Consider the following 16,044-nt stretch of genomic DNA (forward strand, 5'->3'; position numbering starts at 1 on the left):
TTGGACAGTTTATACTTTTGTTTTGCCTTTCACTGCTTAAATTATTATATGCACAATTATTAAAGAAAGAAAGAAAGACACAATCTTTTTTTTTTTTTGCTCAGTCTTTTCCCCCCCAGTCACGTACATGAGAAAAGTAGCTGCGATAAACAGATACTGAATCAGACTGAAAGTCTTTAAAAAAAAAACACCCAAAACATTGCATGATAGTCTCTAAGCAGTTCCATCTGTCAAGCAGAAATTTTAGGCTAATAGCCTGTGGCGATCTCCCTCCACAGTCCACTACCTGCCTTTGTCCTATTAAATCTCTTTATTCTTCTTAAAAAATAAAAAAGAGGAAAGAAAAACCTTGCAGACCAAAATCATCTGAGTGATGAAGCCCTAATTTTGACCGCCTCTCTTTGATGTTGAGCAGTGGGTTCTTATTTAAAAAAAAAAAAAAGAGTGAGTGAGAGGGGGGGAGAGAGGGAGAGAGAGAGAGAGAGAGAGAGGAGAAGACAGTGCTAGGAGCAGATGACTTTTCATCTCCACTTCACCTTGCCACTGGGTCTGTGAGAGATTGGTTCATTGTCAAGGAGATTTTTTTTTTTTACCCATGATTCCATATGGTATGGACCGGGCTACATGTTGCCCAACATGCCAGTGCAAATGTTTTCTCAATTAGGTGTCTTATCTCCCGTGAGTTAGCATCAGATGAAGCTTGCTGACAGCATAATGGCAGGGAAAACCTCCGACGGCTCCATCAAATGGCAGCTCTGCTACGACATCTCGGCCAGAACTTGGTGGATGGTGAGTTGGCAGCAGGGCTGCTTTTTTTTTTCTCCCTTTTCTACTTTCCCTCCCTCTTTGACAAAATGTCCCAGACCTCACATTTATCAAATTAACATTTGATTTTTTTCACACTCTTCAGTAGAGCAGCCTCACACTTGTCCCACTTGTGTGCTTTCCCCTGTGTAACAGGAGACTGTTAATGTGCACTACAGTTTCCAGAGGGAAGCTTTTTCAATTCTCCTTAAGGGAAAAAAAAAAAAAAAGTATGCAAAGAAGTAGTTTGAAAAAGCCTTGTTGTGCAGAGTAACTTGTCTCAGTCGGCTGCCTAACGCTCAGTTTGTTTTATTTTATCTGCTGCTTTCCAGCGTCCGTGTGCGCGTGCATTTTTCACCATGCAGTATTTTGTAAAAAGGGAAGGTGGAAAGTTCAGTCCGTTACAAAGCGAGTCAATCCCTGTAAAAGCCTGGAACGGTGCGGTCGTGGCGTGGTGTAAAATCATCACGTGTGAGAGGAGCGCGGTTTGCGAGGTGCTGCTGTTCATCCGAGACCCCGGTCTTAACTTTTCCCTCCGCTTGTTTGCGTTAGAACAGGTTCCCGGGCTGTGCTGACCTGGAGCCATGTGTTACAGATCCCACATAGTCTGGCTCTAGCTGCTTTTGGGCACAATTAAAGTTTCAATAAAGTCCCAACGTGCTCCGTAGAACGAGTTAACTAGCATGTCATGGTCAGCCGGGCCAGACAACCTTTGACATCTTGAATCTATAAGAGGTATAGTGAGTTAGGAGGATGCACAATAGCCCATTGTAGCAGAAGATGCAAGTCCTGTTGCGAGGAAGAGAGTCCTCAAATCATTACTGCCCTCGTTAGCGTGTTGTCCGTTAGGGATTAATTCGTTAGCAGCGCATTTTTAGTTTTCTGTAATTATTATTCTTGTGGCAAGCGTGAATTCTTCCAGTGAGAGGAAAAGTTTGCTGCCAGGACAATGAATGTATTATCCGCTCCTAACTGGACCGTGAACCTCAGCTCATTTCACATAGATATCAGTTAAAAAAGGACTGGCGAGTGGAATTACAAAACAAGGCATGATCACTTTCATTGTATGATACGCTGAAACAAGTCGGGGGCTTTCCCTCCCCCTCGCCGCCCCGGACCAATTTTGGTATCATTTGGAAAGTTTAAGACCTCAGAGGACTTGAAAGACTTTTAAAAGTGAGATCCGGAAGGTTTTTATTCTGCAGCTTGGTGGTAGCCATTGTGTATATCATGTGGCTTGTGTTTAAAGGTGTTTGGGCTCGGGGTTTTCCGTTTTGGTTTTTTTTTTTTTTGTCTAAACTCTTAATATTTAAGCGTCTATTAGAGGTTTGCCAGCGGTTGCCAGTGAAATGTAACATGCAGTGTTTGGTTAATGGGAATAGGGAAGGCTAACCACTTTACTTATAGTACTGATTTTCCAATTAGACTTTCTGCCAGGAGAAGTTGGAGGGGGAAGGGGTATTTGCATGCACATAAACTGTTGATTATTCATGTGACTTTTTTTTAGCTTGTTAAACCCCTGTAAATAAGGCTATTGATTTTTACTTATCGTTTTCAAAACAAAGTTTTTCAAGTACCTGTTTTAGCCACAAGATTTATATCATGCTGAGATTTTGCCTTATTCCAAGCCATTTGTATATTTTATTACCACTCCTCTTTTATTGTCTATCGGCTGCTTTTATGATGAGGTACGTCCGTGTTTATTATTTAATAAGTATCCTCAAATGTTACTAAGCAGTTATTAGCACTCTAGAGAAAGTGTCCAAGGAAGTTTCATTTCAGTCACATCTACTTCACAGATGTTTTAGTGCTGTGAATATAATATGTAAAAATCCTGGAAACATTTAGTAATGCACTTGCCTGAAAATAAACAGTTTTATAACCACACATGCTGTTGTTTAGATTAAACATTGCAGAAAGTTCTCCTTAAACTTCAACGTCACACCATTTATTTTCTAGCAGAAAAAAAAAATCACTTAAATAGCCTTTTTTTGTAGAAGTTGTGGTAGATAAGAGATGTTATTTTTAGCTGAAGTGAATAATTCAAGATCTTTACAATAGATGTGTTAATTGCAAATAATTTTCGTACAAAGTTTCAATTATTGATGGAGTAATAAGCAGTTTTTCATACATAATGAATCTAAAACACACAACAAAAATAGATTTTCTTTACCCCCCCCCCCCAAACCTCATCCCATTTGCCACATTCTTTTCATCAAAAGTAAGCTAGAGAGCAGATTTTAATGTTTTAAAGACAAATAAAGCTTTGGAAATTACCTCATGCATCGTCTGGCTGCACAAAATCTCAGCTGCACTGTGCTAAACTTCGGTTTGGTACTGCCAGCATACAAAGAGATGAGTGAATACCCCTTGCACCCATATGGACTCAGCTGCCAGCACTGGGATATGCAATTTTGCTTTTTAATGAATCGTAAACAATTTGTGTGTCAGGCGAGGGAGTTTGGTTTTTTTCTGGAGCAGGTTCTAAATCCATTTGAAGCTATAGCTCTGTACTGTACTGGAGCATTATGCCCAAATTTAAAGGTTCTGTGTCACTGGGATGAAAAGACCTGTTATAATGAAAGAAACGGCTTTATAAAAGGCTGGGTGTAGTAATCTCTCTCTCTTTCTTTCTTGCTTTCTTTCTTTCCCTCTCTCTGTCTCTCAACCTCACACTCTCCCTCTTTCACCCCAGTCTATAGCATGTTTATAGCCAGCTCTGGAGATAATGGAGATTGGTTGATTGCATGATTAGTAAAATGAATGGATTTTAGCATTGGGCAAAGCAGCTTGCAATTTTGAAAGGTGGCTTTAAAATGCAGAGTTCTAATTTTGACCTTATTTTCTTTCATAGATAATCTTTATTAATGCTCCTTTAATTCGTTTTTCCTCATCACAGCTAGTTTTTCTCCCCAGCCATCTGATGGAATGGCTAATATATTTTATCTTACTTGCCAAAATAGCAAGAGGTCAAAGTAAAAGAAAAAATGTTATTTCTCTTTCTTGTAGACAGTTGTAAATGTTTCAAACTATTTCAGTAGAAGCTGCAGGATTTATATATTTCCGTAATAACTGCATTTGTCTCCACTGTTTTAAGGCACTCTTGCACCTAATCTACTTTTTTATGCTTTAATCAAGTAAATGCAGAAACAGTTATTATTCTGTCAATATTGTAATGTGACATTTTAGCATAAAATTTCCCCCAAATGCTGTAAATTTGTGTAAGAAGGAGCTATATTTATTTTGAAAATACATATAAAATAGCAAACAATTTAACCGATATAAGAGCCTGAAGAAACGAGGTGAATTTGTTGGAAAAATGATCATTATTTTGTTTTCATTGGCACTTTCAATTGAAATCTGCTGCTGTCATAGAGACACTAAAGGGTTAGTCATAGAAAAGTTTCAGTACTCTGTCTTGCATTTGTAACAAATATGTGCAGCTGTGCTACTTTTATAAACATTTATTTCAAGCTGATTATTTTTTTTAATTATTTGCTCTAGCAAGCCAGTATGATGTGACCATAATATGTTTAATAAGGGATTGTCTGCAAAATTCCTTTGCATGGGGTTATTGAAATAGATATGCAGCAAAGGTATATAGTGGAGGGAAAATCCTCCATGGCAAAACAAAACTAAAGACCCCAAATTGGGCCAAATTCTGCTCAAGGTTTACGCTGCCACCAGCCTGAAGTGACTGCCTTGGGAGGAGTGGAGCGACTCCAGGTTTGCTCACCTGAGCAACTGAGAGTTCCAGCCTGGACCCATAATTTGAGTTATCTCCGTCCAAACAGTTTCAAACCCCCAAACTGCGCTCTTTGTGAAACATCTGAAGGGGAAAAAAAGCCTCATTAATAAATAAGAAGCCATTTCAAATGACTCCATGTATGAGCAAACTGCTGTTATTGAATGCGACAGTTAAAGCAGATCTTCCAGTCATTTCTGAAATAATTATTTTCTAATTTTACTATCCTGCTCTCGATCCACAGTTCAGTGTGAATGTCTTTATTTTCTGTTGAAGCCATGAGTGAAACCAGAATTTATTAAAAATAGTCAGCCTAGACTTAAAATGGTAATTTAGTTACTTTAAAGGTTCTTAACATTTTTTTACTGAAGCTTTCGGTGACTACTTTTCTTCCACACCTCTGTTTATTCAGAGGAATAGCTGGAATTACTCAGGTAATTAATGTAATTTAATAAAAAATATGAAAATGTCAAAATTTTGCTAGCATTTCCATCAATTAAGAATTAATAGAATCCTCACTGTAAATATCATTGCAAATGAAAATAACAATGATGGCGCATATAATAAATATTCAATTTCATCATATGGAAAGTTAATTGGCAGTGCCAAAATACTCAAAAAAGTATTTTTTGTTTAAATCATTGAGCGTATCTATACGCACTTTCAGTCCAACTTTATCATGGTAATCCCCACATGCTGTTGAACCGTCCGTGGCTTTGCTGATTTGTGCTTCTTACTTATGATTTATGGTATATAAAAGGCATACATGTAGCAATAATTATCCTGCTCCTGCCCCTATAAAAATAACAAAGTGTGAACGGTGTAACATTGCAGCATGGATTTCCTTTGTTTTATACAGTAACTCTTGTATGTTCATATGCTGCTCAGCTGCTGTATAAATATTTTTAATAAAATTATTCCTTCTCTATCAGAGTTGCTAAATTCTCTGTACAGCTTAAACACTTCAGTGCATCATTATACATACTTTACATTGTATTCATTTTCTATGTGTGGCCTCCTCTTGCTTACAAGTATTTGTCTCAGTTGTTTGCTACTCTTTTTTCCTTCACCTGTCCTGAATATTGCCATGAATGTTTCTAATTTAAAGCCAGAGGAGTCAGTGGCTGATTAGAAGACAGGAAATTGGAGGATTAAACTGTCTGGTTGAACTTCCTTTACTTATCAGTACTGTGTAACTCACACTGGATTATAAACTCATTGGGACAATTTCTACAGTGTATCAGTACTTCCGTTTTCTTAGTCTTTATTTTTGTGGAGAAAGTATAGAAAATGGGGAAAATGGGCAATTTGCAGGTAAAATCAAATACTTTTTAATAACAGTGAAGCACTGGAAGTTGAAATTAAATTTGTACAAATGTCTTCAGGTATGAGAATTAATTCAATTTTAAGTCATGCAGGTCTATAATACAGATTTTAAATTCAGTATGTAAACAACCAAGCAACAGATACTTTCGTGGAGGGGGAGGGAAATGACATCATTTTAGTAAGAGGAGAATGCGCCATGTTAACCCTTGTTCAACCCTCTTCCCCTCAGAAACTTCCACATCTGTTGTGACACAGTGGTGTAGCTGTGGGACAGTCTGAGAAAAGGCTGGAGAGAAAAGCCTATTTATCAAAAATAACTTTGTCTGGGCTCCCAGTGCTGCCCACCGAGCCAGGAGCTGGAGACGCGAGGTCCTCGCTCGGCGTTGGCTCAGAGGAGGACGTTGTGTAGGTATCTGTGCCACCAGGAGGAAGGGCGCAGCTTTGTCCCCTTAAGGGGCAGCTCATTCCTGCTAGTGATCCCCATGTCTGATTTCCAGAGCTCATCATGCCCCTGGTTATGAAATCATTGTGATAGTTGGGAAAGCCAGTAACAGCACGATGTGGAGGGTCTGTGTGGTGAAGGATGAACAGGAGAACTTCCAAGCTCAATCTGAGCTGTACCTGAGGAGTCTCTGTGCTACCACTCACCCTAATTTAATTTTACACGCTGAACTGAGATTGGAAGGTATCAAAACTGTGTTTAAAACCTGAGAAAATAGACACTACCTGAAAGATCTAACATCTCGATTTGAACCTAATCCTGTACTCCAATTTAAACACCAGCGCTGGATCTTTAAACATACTGGGATGCTTGCGATGGCTTCTAGCAGTCTGGCCTTTATACTTTTGGCAAGTCCCTCACTATATTTGGAGTAAAGTGGAAATGGAGATGAAAATAAAAGAATAGTCTGAAACTTTTTGCTGCAAAGGTCCCTGTAGTTTCCGTACAAACAATCCAAAACTTTTTACAGAAAAGGAAATAGATATTTGCTTTCCTAAACTTCATATGAGAGAAAAAAGGTAACATTTTTGGTTTATTAAAAGGTTCTCATGCTTTAATCTTAGAGTGAAAAGAATCTCACTGTGCTGCTTGAAGCATCCCTCTCCCTCAGATGTGGTCACTCACACTGATTAATATTTAAATATGATTTTAGGGTGAATAGAGTTGTTTCTTCATTGACATTTGAAGACAAATATTCTGGTACATAACAGCATGGTTTGGACTGATAATATCTTTGTTATTTCCATGAGTGTGACTAGGAACCTCTTTCACAAGTGCTGCAGGTAATAATTACAGAGCTCATTTTGGGTGCTCAATTTCTTTGTGTGTGTTCAAACACACACTTTGCACATGAAATACACTCATACTCTGTTCACCCACAAACAGCAGAGCTCCTGCCATACTCCCAAGAAATTCACCTGATCTTGGAGCAGGAGAGGCCAGTCTCAGTGAGGATCAGGTGCTGCACAAACCTGCAGTAGCTCTTTTACACAAAGGTTTCAGTCCTTACATTCACTGCAATGGAGATCTCTGGATCTATTTTCCATAGAGGAGATTAATGAAGAGTAATTCTCAGTAAGATAAAAATCATTAGAACAGATTAAATAGATGTGTTGACTAGTGGAGTGAGATTCAAAATATTTTGCCTGTATAAGCGTATCTGTTGTTCTTTGGTGGTTTGTTTTTTTTTTTCAGAGGCTGTGAAACACAAAGTTAGCAATACAAGTAGGGATGGGTGGAAGTGTTGGATAGTACAGATGGCACTATAAGCTTGTAGGCTCTTACTACCCATAATTGCAATGCCCTTGCTTTCAAAGGAGTGCAGGTTGCCCTTGATGTACGCAAACAGCCATATTAATTTCACAACCCAATTGGAGTCGCACACACGGATTGAGGTTGTCAATAGGAGCAGTGTGGAAATTAAGAGCACAAACAGTGCTCTCAAATAGGCCTTTCTGCTTTAAACACGACTAACTCAAAAGGCACAGGGTGTACATGGTCACTGACAGGGTATTTCCATAACTGAGTGTCTGTGAGTAAATTAAAGGGGAGTTTTTCCATAATTTTTTTTTTAAATCCGGAATTCAATTAGTCTGAACCTGATTCCGCATGGAAATATACTGGTAAAGAAAATGGAAAGTAGAGCATGTCTTATTGGTTTATGTCAACAGAATATAAAGAGTATTCCAAAGTGACCCAAGTTAACCTTTTGTGTTCAGTAAGAAAAGAAAAAAATCTGCCTCATTTGATCATTCAGTCAATATTTGTATTTACTTTCAGGAACAAATAGAGACAACTTGCATGTGCACTTCTCTTTGCCAGGGTTTTTTACTAGAAATTTTCTTTTGTGATTTTATTTGAAAGAGGGTAGGTTAAGAAGAATGGGTTAAATGGATTATTTAGGGCAGTGACTGAAAGGTGAATCACCAGGGTTTTACAAGAGCACAAATGGGGGACAAGTTTTCAAGGATTATAAGCAAACACAAGTAAAATTCAACTTTACTCATGATCTGCTACTAATGAGGACTTATAGTTTAGACAAATTAGGACTTGTTTCTTCCTCTCCTTTTACCTTGGTTTCTGAAGGAAATCAGCTCTCTATCTGCTATGTGCATGGAATGAAATTAGCATAAGGCACTACTTGATAAACACAAGGGCTTCCCTCTTGTCCAAAAATCAATGAATAATGCTCAAACAATTTTAAAGAAAATAGTAACTTCTTTTACAAATTATAACTGTCTCACCTGATTTTAGGATGCAACTTTTTCATTATGGAGATACGTAGAGTTGTTGAAACTTGTTATTTTTCTATGGGCACCCATTCTTTTTGTTCTTAATGAAGTTTTCTAAGTATTCCACAGAAAAATGGGAAAAATACCTTCCAGGGAAGTATGAGGGCATGTAGGAAGAGGACAGAGGCTTATAATGGTGGGAAACCTTTGGTGAGGGCCTTGCTCTTGGCAAGCAGTGACCTTTGGTAATTTCTAACATAAATTAGTGTCAAGAGCTGAAAGTGTAAAGAATAGAAGGAAGAGGATGGACCCAAGAGTGGGTGCTCAGTACCAGCTCTGTAAAGGAGACTCAAGGGAGGGCAGGCTGTGATTTGAGGATGTTCCCTACCATTAGGAAGAGATCACATCTGAGCAGAGAAAGTGAACCACAGGATGGATTTTTTTTTTCGCTACTCCAATCATTACTTAAAATCCCATTCAGTAACATGGACTACCAACTGCTCAGGTCCAGTAACTGGACCACGGCACAGACAACTTTGTGGTTTATTTTCCTCTCTTTGGATGCAGATGCAGGGTTTGAATTGCAGAGCAGTTCCTCATTTGCCCAAACTATTCTGCACTGAGGCAACTCCACAGCAGGAAGCCAAAGAGACACAGGACAGCGGCAGAGGCTGAACAGAGCAAGGCTCTGTGGCAGCTCCACGAGATGTCCCCATGACCAGCAGTGCTAGCACTTCTGATTGCATCTGCTCTGTTGCAGAATTTTAGGGAATGTTCTAGGGAACTTTGCTGTAAACTCTGTCCAGTGGTAACTGAGAAAAGGGAAACAAGGGGGGGAAAAACATGAAGACCAGGCTGACAGTCTGCCCTTGCAGCACAGGGATTCAGAAAAGCCTGGTGCTCCACTGGTCATATCCACAGCCCTGCATCCTGGTGTCTCCCACTTGACAAAGTGTGATTTCACAGCACCCTAATCTCCCTCCTGGAACCAGCTGTCCTCATCTCTGAGTGGTGCAGTCCACCTTTCTCTTACTTGTCCCAGTTTTTGAATCTACTCCTTGATCATGGAACTGATACTTCATAAACGCCCAGATCTTTGCAATAGTGAAATGCAGAGGGGCGGGAAAGAGCACAAAGCCCTAATGAGAAAAATGTTTTATCTAGAAAATGTTTTATCTAGAATAACTCAGAAAGTGAGTTATTTTCTGCCTAAGAACAGAGAGATAGATGGGCTGGGGACTTTTATTTTCCCTTGCAACAGGATAAGGGGCTAGAGCCAAAACACATGGAAGTTGTATCCTGAAAAGCGGTGTGAGACAAAGCCTTCTGGAATATGAGAAATACAGACTGATAAGGGTGGAACAGCAGAGCTGCAGAGTTTTGAGTATAGCGAAAATTTCAATATGATGCAAACATCTGTTCATGTACTCTGGATTGAAATACCCAAACACCTGTGCTCCCATACACATGCTCATGGCTACAGATTCCTTTGTTCTAGCAAGTTTTCTGGGTGCACACTCTGGGACAGGTGTGCGTGAGCTTGGTGTGGAATTGTTTGTATGCTGAAGGTGTTTGCACCTGAAAAATGCAGGTGCCTGCTTTAAATGTGTGTTCTCACAAGCAGATGTGCAATGTGTTTCCCCTGGTTTCTGTACAGGTCTGCCAAAACTATCACTTTAATTCCTTTATGTCTCGTCATTCCCTTGTATGGAATAGAATAAAGAAACTCACCTCAGAAAGGGTATTAGATGGTAATGAATAGGTTTTAAAAATATCTTAAGATGCTGTAATTTAAGTACTTGCCTTTTTTAAAATAAAAGTTATTTGTGAATATAAAGGTTTGCAGAATTAGGGAACTAAAGACAGGAAAGACTGTGAGTCTTTCCATCTCCCAGCAGTCTGTTTTTTACTGTTTATTTATTGCTGACTTTTATTTTGCCTTTAAGCCAAACACTATGGGTTACTCATATAGCATATGCTTCTTCACTCTGCACACAAGTAAAAGCAGTGATCTCCAAATCAAGATAATATTTTAATAAATCTTGACTGAGGATGCCTGAAGTGGTACGAATGCTCACACTGTGTAAGACTCAGACATCTCCGTGCATGCCACTGTTTCATATTAAGTAGGAGTTTGGTAAATTGGGTGGATTACTGGGATTTCATTAAAAATTAAATGTACAATTATTTAGATGAATTTTTCACATATGCTTGTGGGCAAACAATTTTTGATTAGTTGTTGACATATAGTACACACAGTGCGTGTGTGTGTGCGTGTGCACATGTATATTTACATGCACGATATATAAATAAAATACAGACAGTAATGCAGTGTTAGGAAAGTCCACTAGTAGTCATTAATTTGACAAGACTTGTATAGGATGAGAAGAATGATCTTCCTCAGAGTGAAAAATTATTTTCACTACATCACATTAAGACATTTATCCAATGAGCAGTGTAAGAGCTCTGGACCAAGCACAGCCCATCTCAGCTTGCTTTACCTACCTCTTTGTAGAAGTTCCTCTTCCAAATGATGCCATGGAAGAAAAAATGTGCAATGCCTGTTACTGGCCTGGGGTTGCAGGATTTGCATCAGTGGAAGGAACTCTCTCCGTTTAATTTTAATTAGAAATCAGGTGGTAAAGCTGGGGAAATGATTTGTAAAGATCTGAAGTGTCTGAAGAGGAGTGGCTTGAATAACACTGTATTAGTCATGAGGCGAGGAAGGAAGAATGTTGTCGTGATTTGAAAGTAACATTGTTCAAAGTGTGAAGCACTTGCTAAACTAAATTAGTTCTGAGGTTTGGTGCACGTTTGTGTAACTGTTCATTGAAGCTTTGAACAATTGTGAAGGAGAAAACAGAAATTCATTTATTAAGTAAAAAAAATGCTTGAATTCTCTTCTGGTGGTGTTTATCTGCAGTGATTCAGCTGTGATTTTTCATATTTCTGACAGAAACATAAATTAGAACAAATAAAAAGACACAATACTGTGTAAGCCTCTGAATTTTATTTTCAGGTGCCAATATAACACAATATAACACTTTGCTTTCTTCCATGCAAATGGAAGTTGTAGAGAACTTTTAGGACCCTCTGCTCCTAATTTTTCTAAAGAAACTGTTCCTTAACAGATGACCTTTCTCTAATGCATGGATTCCTTATGCAAGAAGGGTAAATCTTGCAGTCTGAGTGTCCTCTGTAGAATATAAATGAATAATTGTAGCCATATACTTCATATTGTATTATCTTCTGATTAATTTTTCTAAGAGTTGATGTTCCAACCTCTTTGTGGGGAGGGGGGACAGGATCTGCACTCTCAGGTCACGTTCCCATCTCATTTTATAGCACCCCTGACACTCACCCATCTACCCGGGATCTTTACCTTTGTGCCACTACACTTGTTGCTGTCTTACTCAGTTAAGAAGTACAAATAGCCCCAGCATTGCCAGCTGCAGTCCCAGGCTGGATCATTACTCCAGATTTGAGGTTAATCAACTGCAAATTCCATTAGCTTCATACAGAGTGAAAATAAAGAACAGACGGTCTCGCATGTGAGCCAGAAGTCAGGTGCAGCACGATACGGCCAGCCTTCAGGTAGAGGGATTTTTTTCCCCTTTGGCCAACACCTCTGAGATCAGACCAAAGGAGATCAAAAAATTTTTTCATGAAAGTTTTATAGACTCACTTTTTTTTTTCCTTCCCTTTTCTTTCTATTTCCAATTGCAAACGTTAGTTCTTCAATTCGCTCTGGTGGCATTTTTACCCTTTTTTCTGCTAAACAATGTGGAAAGTTGTTGTTCAGAGTTATATTCTCAGGCACTTTATGTTCTTTGCCTACTTGTTGATTGTGTGACTTGTTTTACTGCTTGAGGAAATGCTGGGTGATGTTTGGGCAGGATAGGGGGGCAGTTCACTGCTGAAGACCCATTTACTGAGATTCAAGTGCTGACAGGCACACACACCTTGTGAGCTCTGCTATGGATTTCAATAGGACTCACACAATCAAAGCTGGACACACGGGAGAGCAGAGGCAGGAACCAGGCTTAGACACTTCCCTGCTGCTTTTATTCCATGCTCTGTCTCCCCTCACTCCCCTGAGGTTTGTTTGTCATTGGTGATTTTCTCACTAGTCCATTTAAAATGTTTAACAACTTATTTTTGCATGTGCTACAAGAGTCAATACTTATAGAAATTTTTTTAAAAATAATCTGCAATTAATTTTGCAAGTTCAATGCAAAAATAATGCCTTTGATAGTCTGAATATTCTAAAGTGAAAGCTTTCCCATAGAGCAGAAAAAAACTGCAGGAAAGTCAGGTCTGTGGGCAGAAGTTGAGATGCTGCTGCACTCACAGTGTTCTGCACTTTCCAGGCTGAATTCTCAAAATGTACATTAGCACAGTGATTGCCAAACAAAGTGAATTTTGTGTACTTTGGTTTTTCTGTGCATCTCTCTCTCTTCACCCGGTTTTGATGGGGAAGGGAGGTGCCTCTGTATGTGTGTGTATATCTCCCTATATACATATGTTAGATTATCACTGGCACACCACTACAAAAGGTTAGGGAAAATATTGCTGCCAACAGAACTAAAGATTAAATAATCCAATCTCTGGGAACTGTAAACTAACAATCACTATCACAAATGGGCCCTTTCTAATCATAGTTTGTGGTGGAATGAAAGATGCAATTGTCTGGAATTGATGAATATGGGATCCATGCTGGCTTCAGGGTCAAAGGTGACTTCATGCAAAGGTCCCTTTCTCTCTGGCACTGCTGCCTTTGTATAGCATAGCTTGGCAGCTATCTCTTTGCACTTCGGCTACCTGCCAATGCAGCTGGTACTGTGCAACTGTCTGGTACAGACTACAAAGCATCACTCAGCAACCAGCAGCTCCGCATGGGGCCCCTTTTCTAGGATGACAAAGAAAGATGGGCTATACATTCTGCCATCTATGCCCATTAAAAAGACTCTTAAATTGCATTACTACAAGTTATTGTTAATTATGTAGTAGTCACTGGATCTGTATGATCCTTTGAGGGCTTGATAATCTTTACTGTATGCTGGCAGTGCGAGTAATCAAGAGGGAAAAATCAGGATTTTGTTGTGTAAAAAGTAAGTACTCATGTGGTGAGTTGCTTGTGTGTAGCCATATGAATGAAACCTTCACTTGGACAGGTTTCTGGCATATGCAGAAACAAAACTGATTCAACTAGGCAAATTACTTGTGAAGTTTTGTCCTTATAGTTTCAATATTCATGTTGCAGTTAGACTTGGGAAGTGCTTTTGTTGGTAAGCATTTATCCTGAAAGCTTGCTGGTTGTTAAAATGTGCCTTGAGCAGAAACAGGGATGGAAAAAAACAAAGTTCCTGGGTACATAAGAATAAACAATTTCAGTTTAGAAATCATAAAAATAACCAGTATTTACAGGAGGAGATTCTGATAATGGAAGTGGCATCGCTGTCAGACTGATGGGACACTGAATATCCTGAATACTTTTTGCCTCAGTAGTGCATTTCCTTCCTGTTCTTAAGAAAATGTTTGCAGTGTAGTCAACAAAAGGAAAATGTTTGTCCCCCTTAAAGTTGAGGTCTTGGTTGTCTCCTGAGGAATGACTGAGCTACTTCTGTCTAGGCATGATGAATTGCTTTGCAACTAAATCTGCAGGCCTGATTCCAATGGGTATTTTCCAACTCCTGTAAGTCTATCAGTGTTAATATAAAACTGGAATCGCTAATCTGGGCAAGCAAGATTGGATCCACCTTCAGCAGGATGTATAGATGACTTGCTCCATAGATCCAAGTTATTTCAGCTTAAATATCTTGAGCCAAGTGCCCCTGTCAGCTGGCACGGCTCCCCTGAGGTTAATGGAGATGTACCAGTTTACCTCTCCTGAACTTTCTGGCACTTGTTTTTTCTGAGATTTCAAGGAAAAATCTGTAAGGAAAATGGTGGGACTTTTTTTTACTAGTGGCTGAGTTTTTCCCCCCTTTTCTTTTTTCCTGCTTTCCCTGCACTATTTATGATCTTGCACTTGCCTCCTGTAGAGCTGGCAGGCAGCCTAAGATGTACACCAAATTCTGGGAAGGAAGCAACACCATTTCTGTATAGTACCACTGTGAGAGCTCGTCTGTTGGACCACTTTTATTTCCTCTTTTGTTCAAATTACACAAAAATCTGAGAGACACGAGATACGACAGGAGATGAAAACCCTCAGTCTTCAGTTTCTCTCTTTCCTCCTTGCATCTAATATTCCTTTTCTAGCCTTGTTCTGGTATCGGCTATTTGAAATAGTTATATATAATTTAACATTATACAAAAGTATTGTCATATCAAACATAGTGAAACGGATTCCAAAAACACCATCTGGTATTTGGGAATGCACTGTGAGTTGGGAACGTGAGAAGAGATATTCTTTGCCACTTTGCTTGGGACCCAGCCATTAGCAGTGTAATTGCCAAGAAAAGGTGACAGGCTTCAGGCTTAATGCAAGTGGTTGGGTTTTTTTCCTCTCTCTCTCTCTCCCAGTCTGTTAACTCTATGAGTCCTAAACTAAAAGCAAAAGGCACTGTAAGGACAACACCAGGCAAAAAAAAAAAAAAAAAAGGCTCCCTTAAATTTAAAGGCATGGCAGAAAATGAAAACAGTCTCTGGGCTCCTATAAGAAGACTAGAATAAGTGAAAGCAAAATAAGCTTGTTGAGAGGAGGAAAGAAAATAAGACATGTATGCTTTAAATCTGCAGTGTGCTACATGGAATTGTTCTCTTAAGTAGTGGATTTGTAATGATTAGAGTTTCCCAAGCTTTATCCAAAAGCTCATTTCAAAGCCATCATTAGTTTCCTCTAATCCACCCAAAATTGCAAAACGCATATTGTGAAGGTCATCCGTGACTATTCGAAACCTGCTTTATTTGATGTTATCTTGCTTCTTTCTCCATATCTCCATCTATCCCTTTAAGGTGGGGGGGTAGAGAGAGAGGGTTTAATAAATTAAAATCTCAGATTGATTTCTGAGGGAATATTATTTTGCTGTGTAAGACTCCAAAGGGCACGCACAGTACAGTTTATATAATTTCATGTTGCTGCCATTGGCAGGTGTAATTCTAACAAGTTCTGCCAATAATTCTCACCTGAGAACCAGATCAAACATGAGGGATGAGAAAAATCAGAGATATTTGAACAAGGATCAAAGTCTCTGCATTGCATGCAGGAAGGCAAATAAACTTTGCAGCAGAGGATGAAAATAAGTGAATAACACAGAAAGATTTTCATCTTTATTGATTTCCATCTAACATTTGAAATACAGCCCTGTATTAATTCTCAGCTTTAAAAAAAGGCCACATTGATTTGTTTCGGCATGTCAGAAACTGCGATGCTACAATAGATCTGCTATTAAATTACACAAAATAAAATGATTTCTGGTGGGTGTAGCTAATGC

General features: G+C 39.0%; 1 protein-coding gene across 10 annotated transcripts in view; it reads left to right on the forward strand.

Moving 5' to 3' along the window:
* The first annotated feature begins 435 nt into the window (after positions 1–435).
* NFIA (nuclear factor I A) overlaps positions 436–16,044 on the forward strand; it is a 348,828-nt gene continuing 333,219 nt past the window's right edge. For 5 of the 10 annotated variants that reach the window (XM_054286270.1, XM_054286271.1, XM_054286278.1 and 2 more), the window contains exon 1: positions 438–789. In XM_054286270.1, coding sequence (XP_054142245.1) covers positions 694–789 — 96 coding nt within the window. In that variant the 5' untranslated portion in view covers positions 438–693. Of the gene's footprint in view, positions 790–16,044 lie in introns of all 10 variants that reach the window. The other 5 variants (XM_054286276.1, XM_054286277.1, XM_054286285.1 and 2 more) reach the window with 3 other exon arrangements.

Source organism: Melozone crissalis, unplaced genomic scaffold, assembly GCF_028551555.1.
Source record: "Melozone crissalis strain CALT ecotype California unplaced genomic scaffold, PUWL_Pcris_2 ptg000045l_1, whole genome shotgun sequence".
NCBI lineage: Eukaryota > Metazoa > Chordata > Aves > Passeriformes > Passerellidae > Melozone > Melozone crissalis.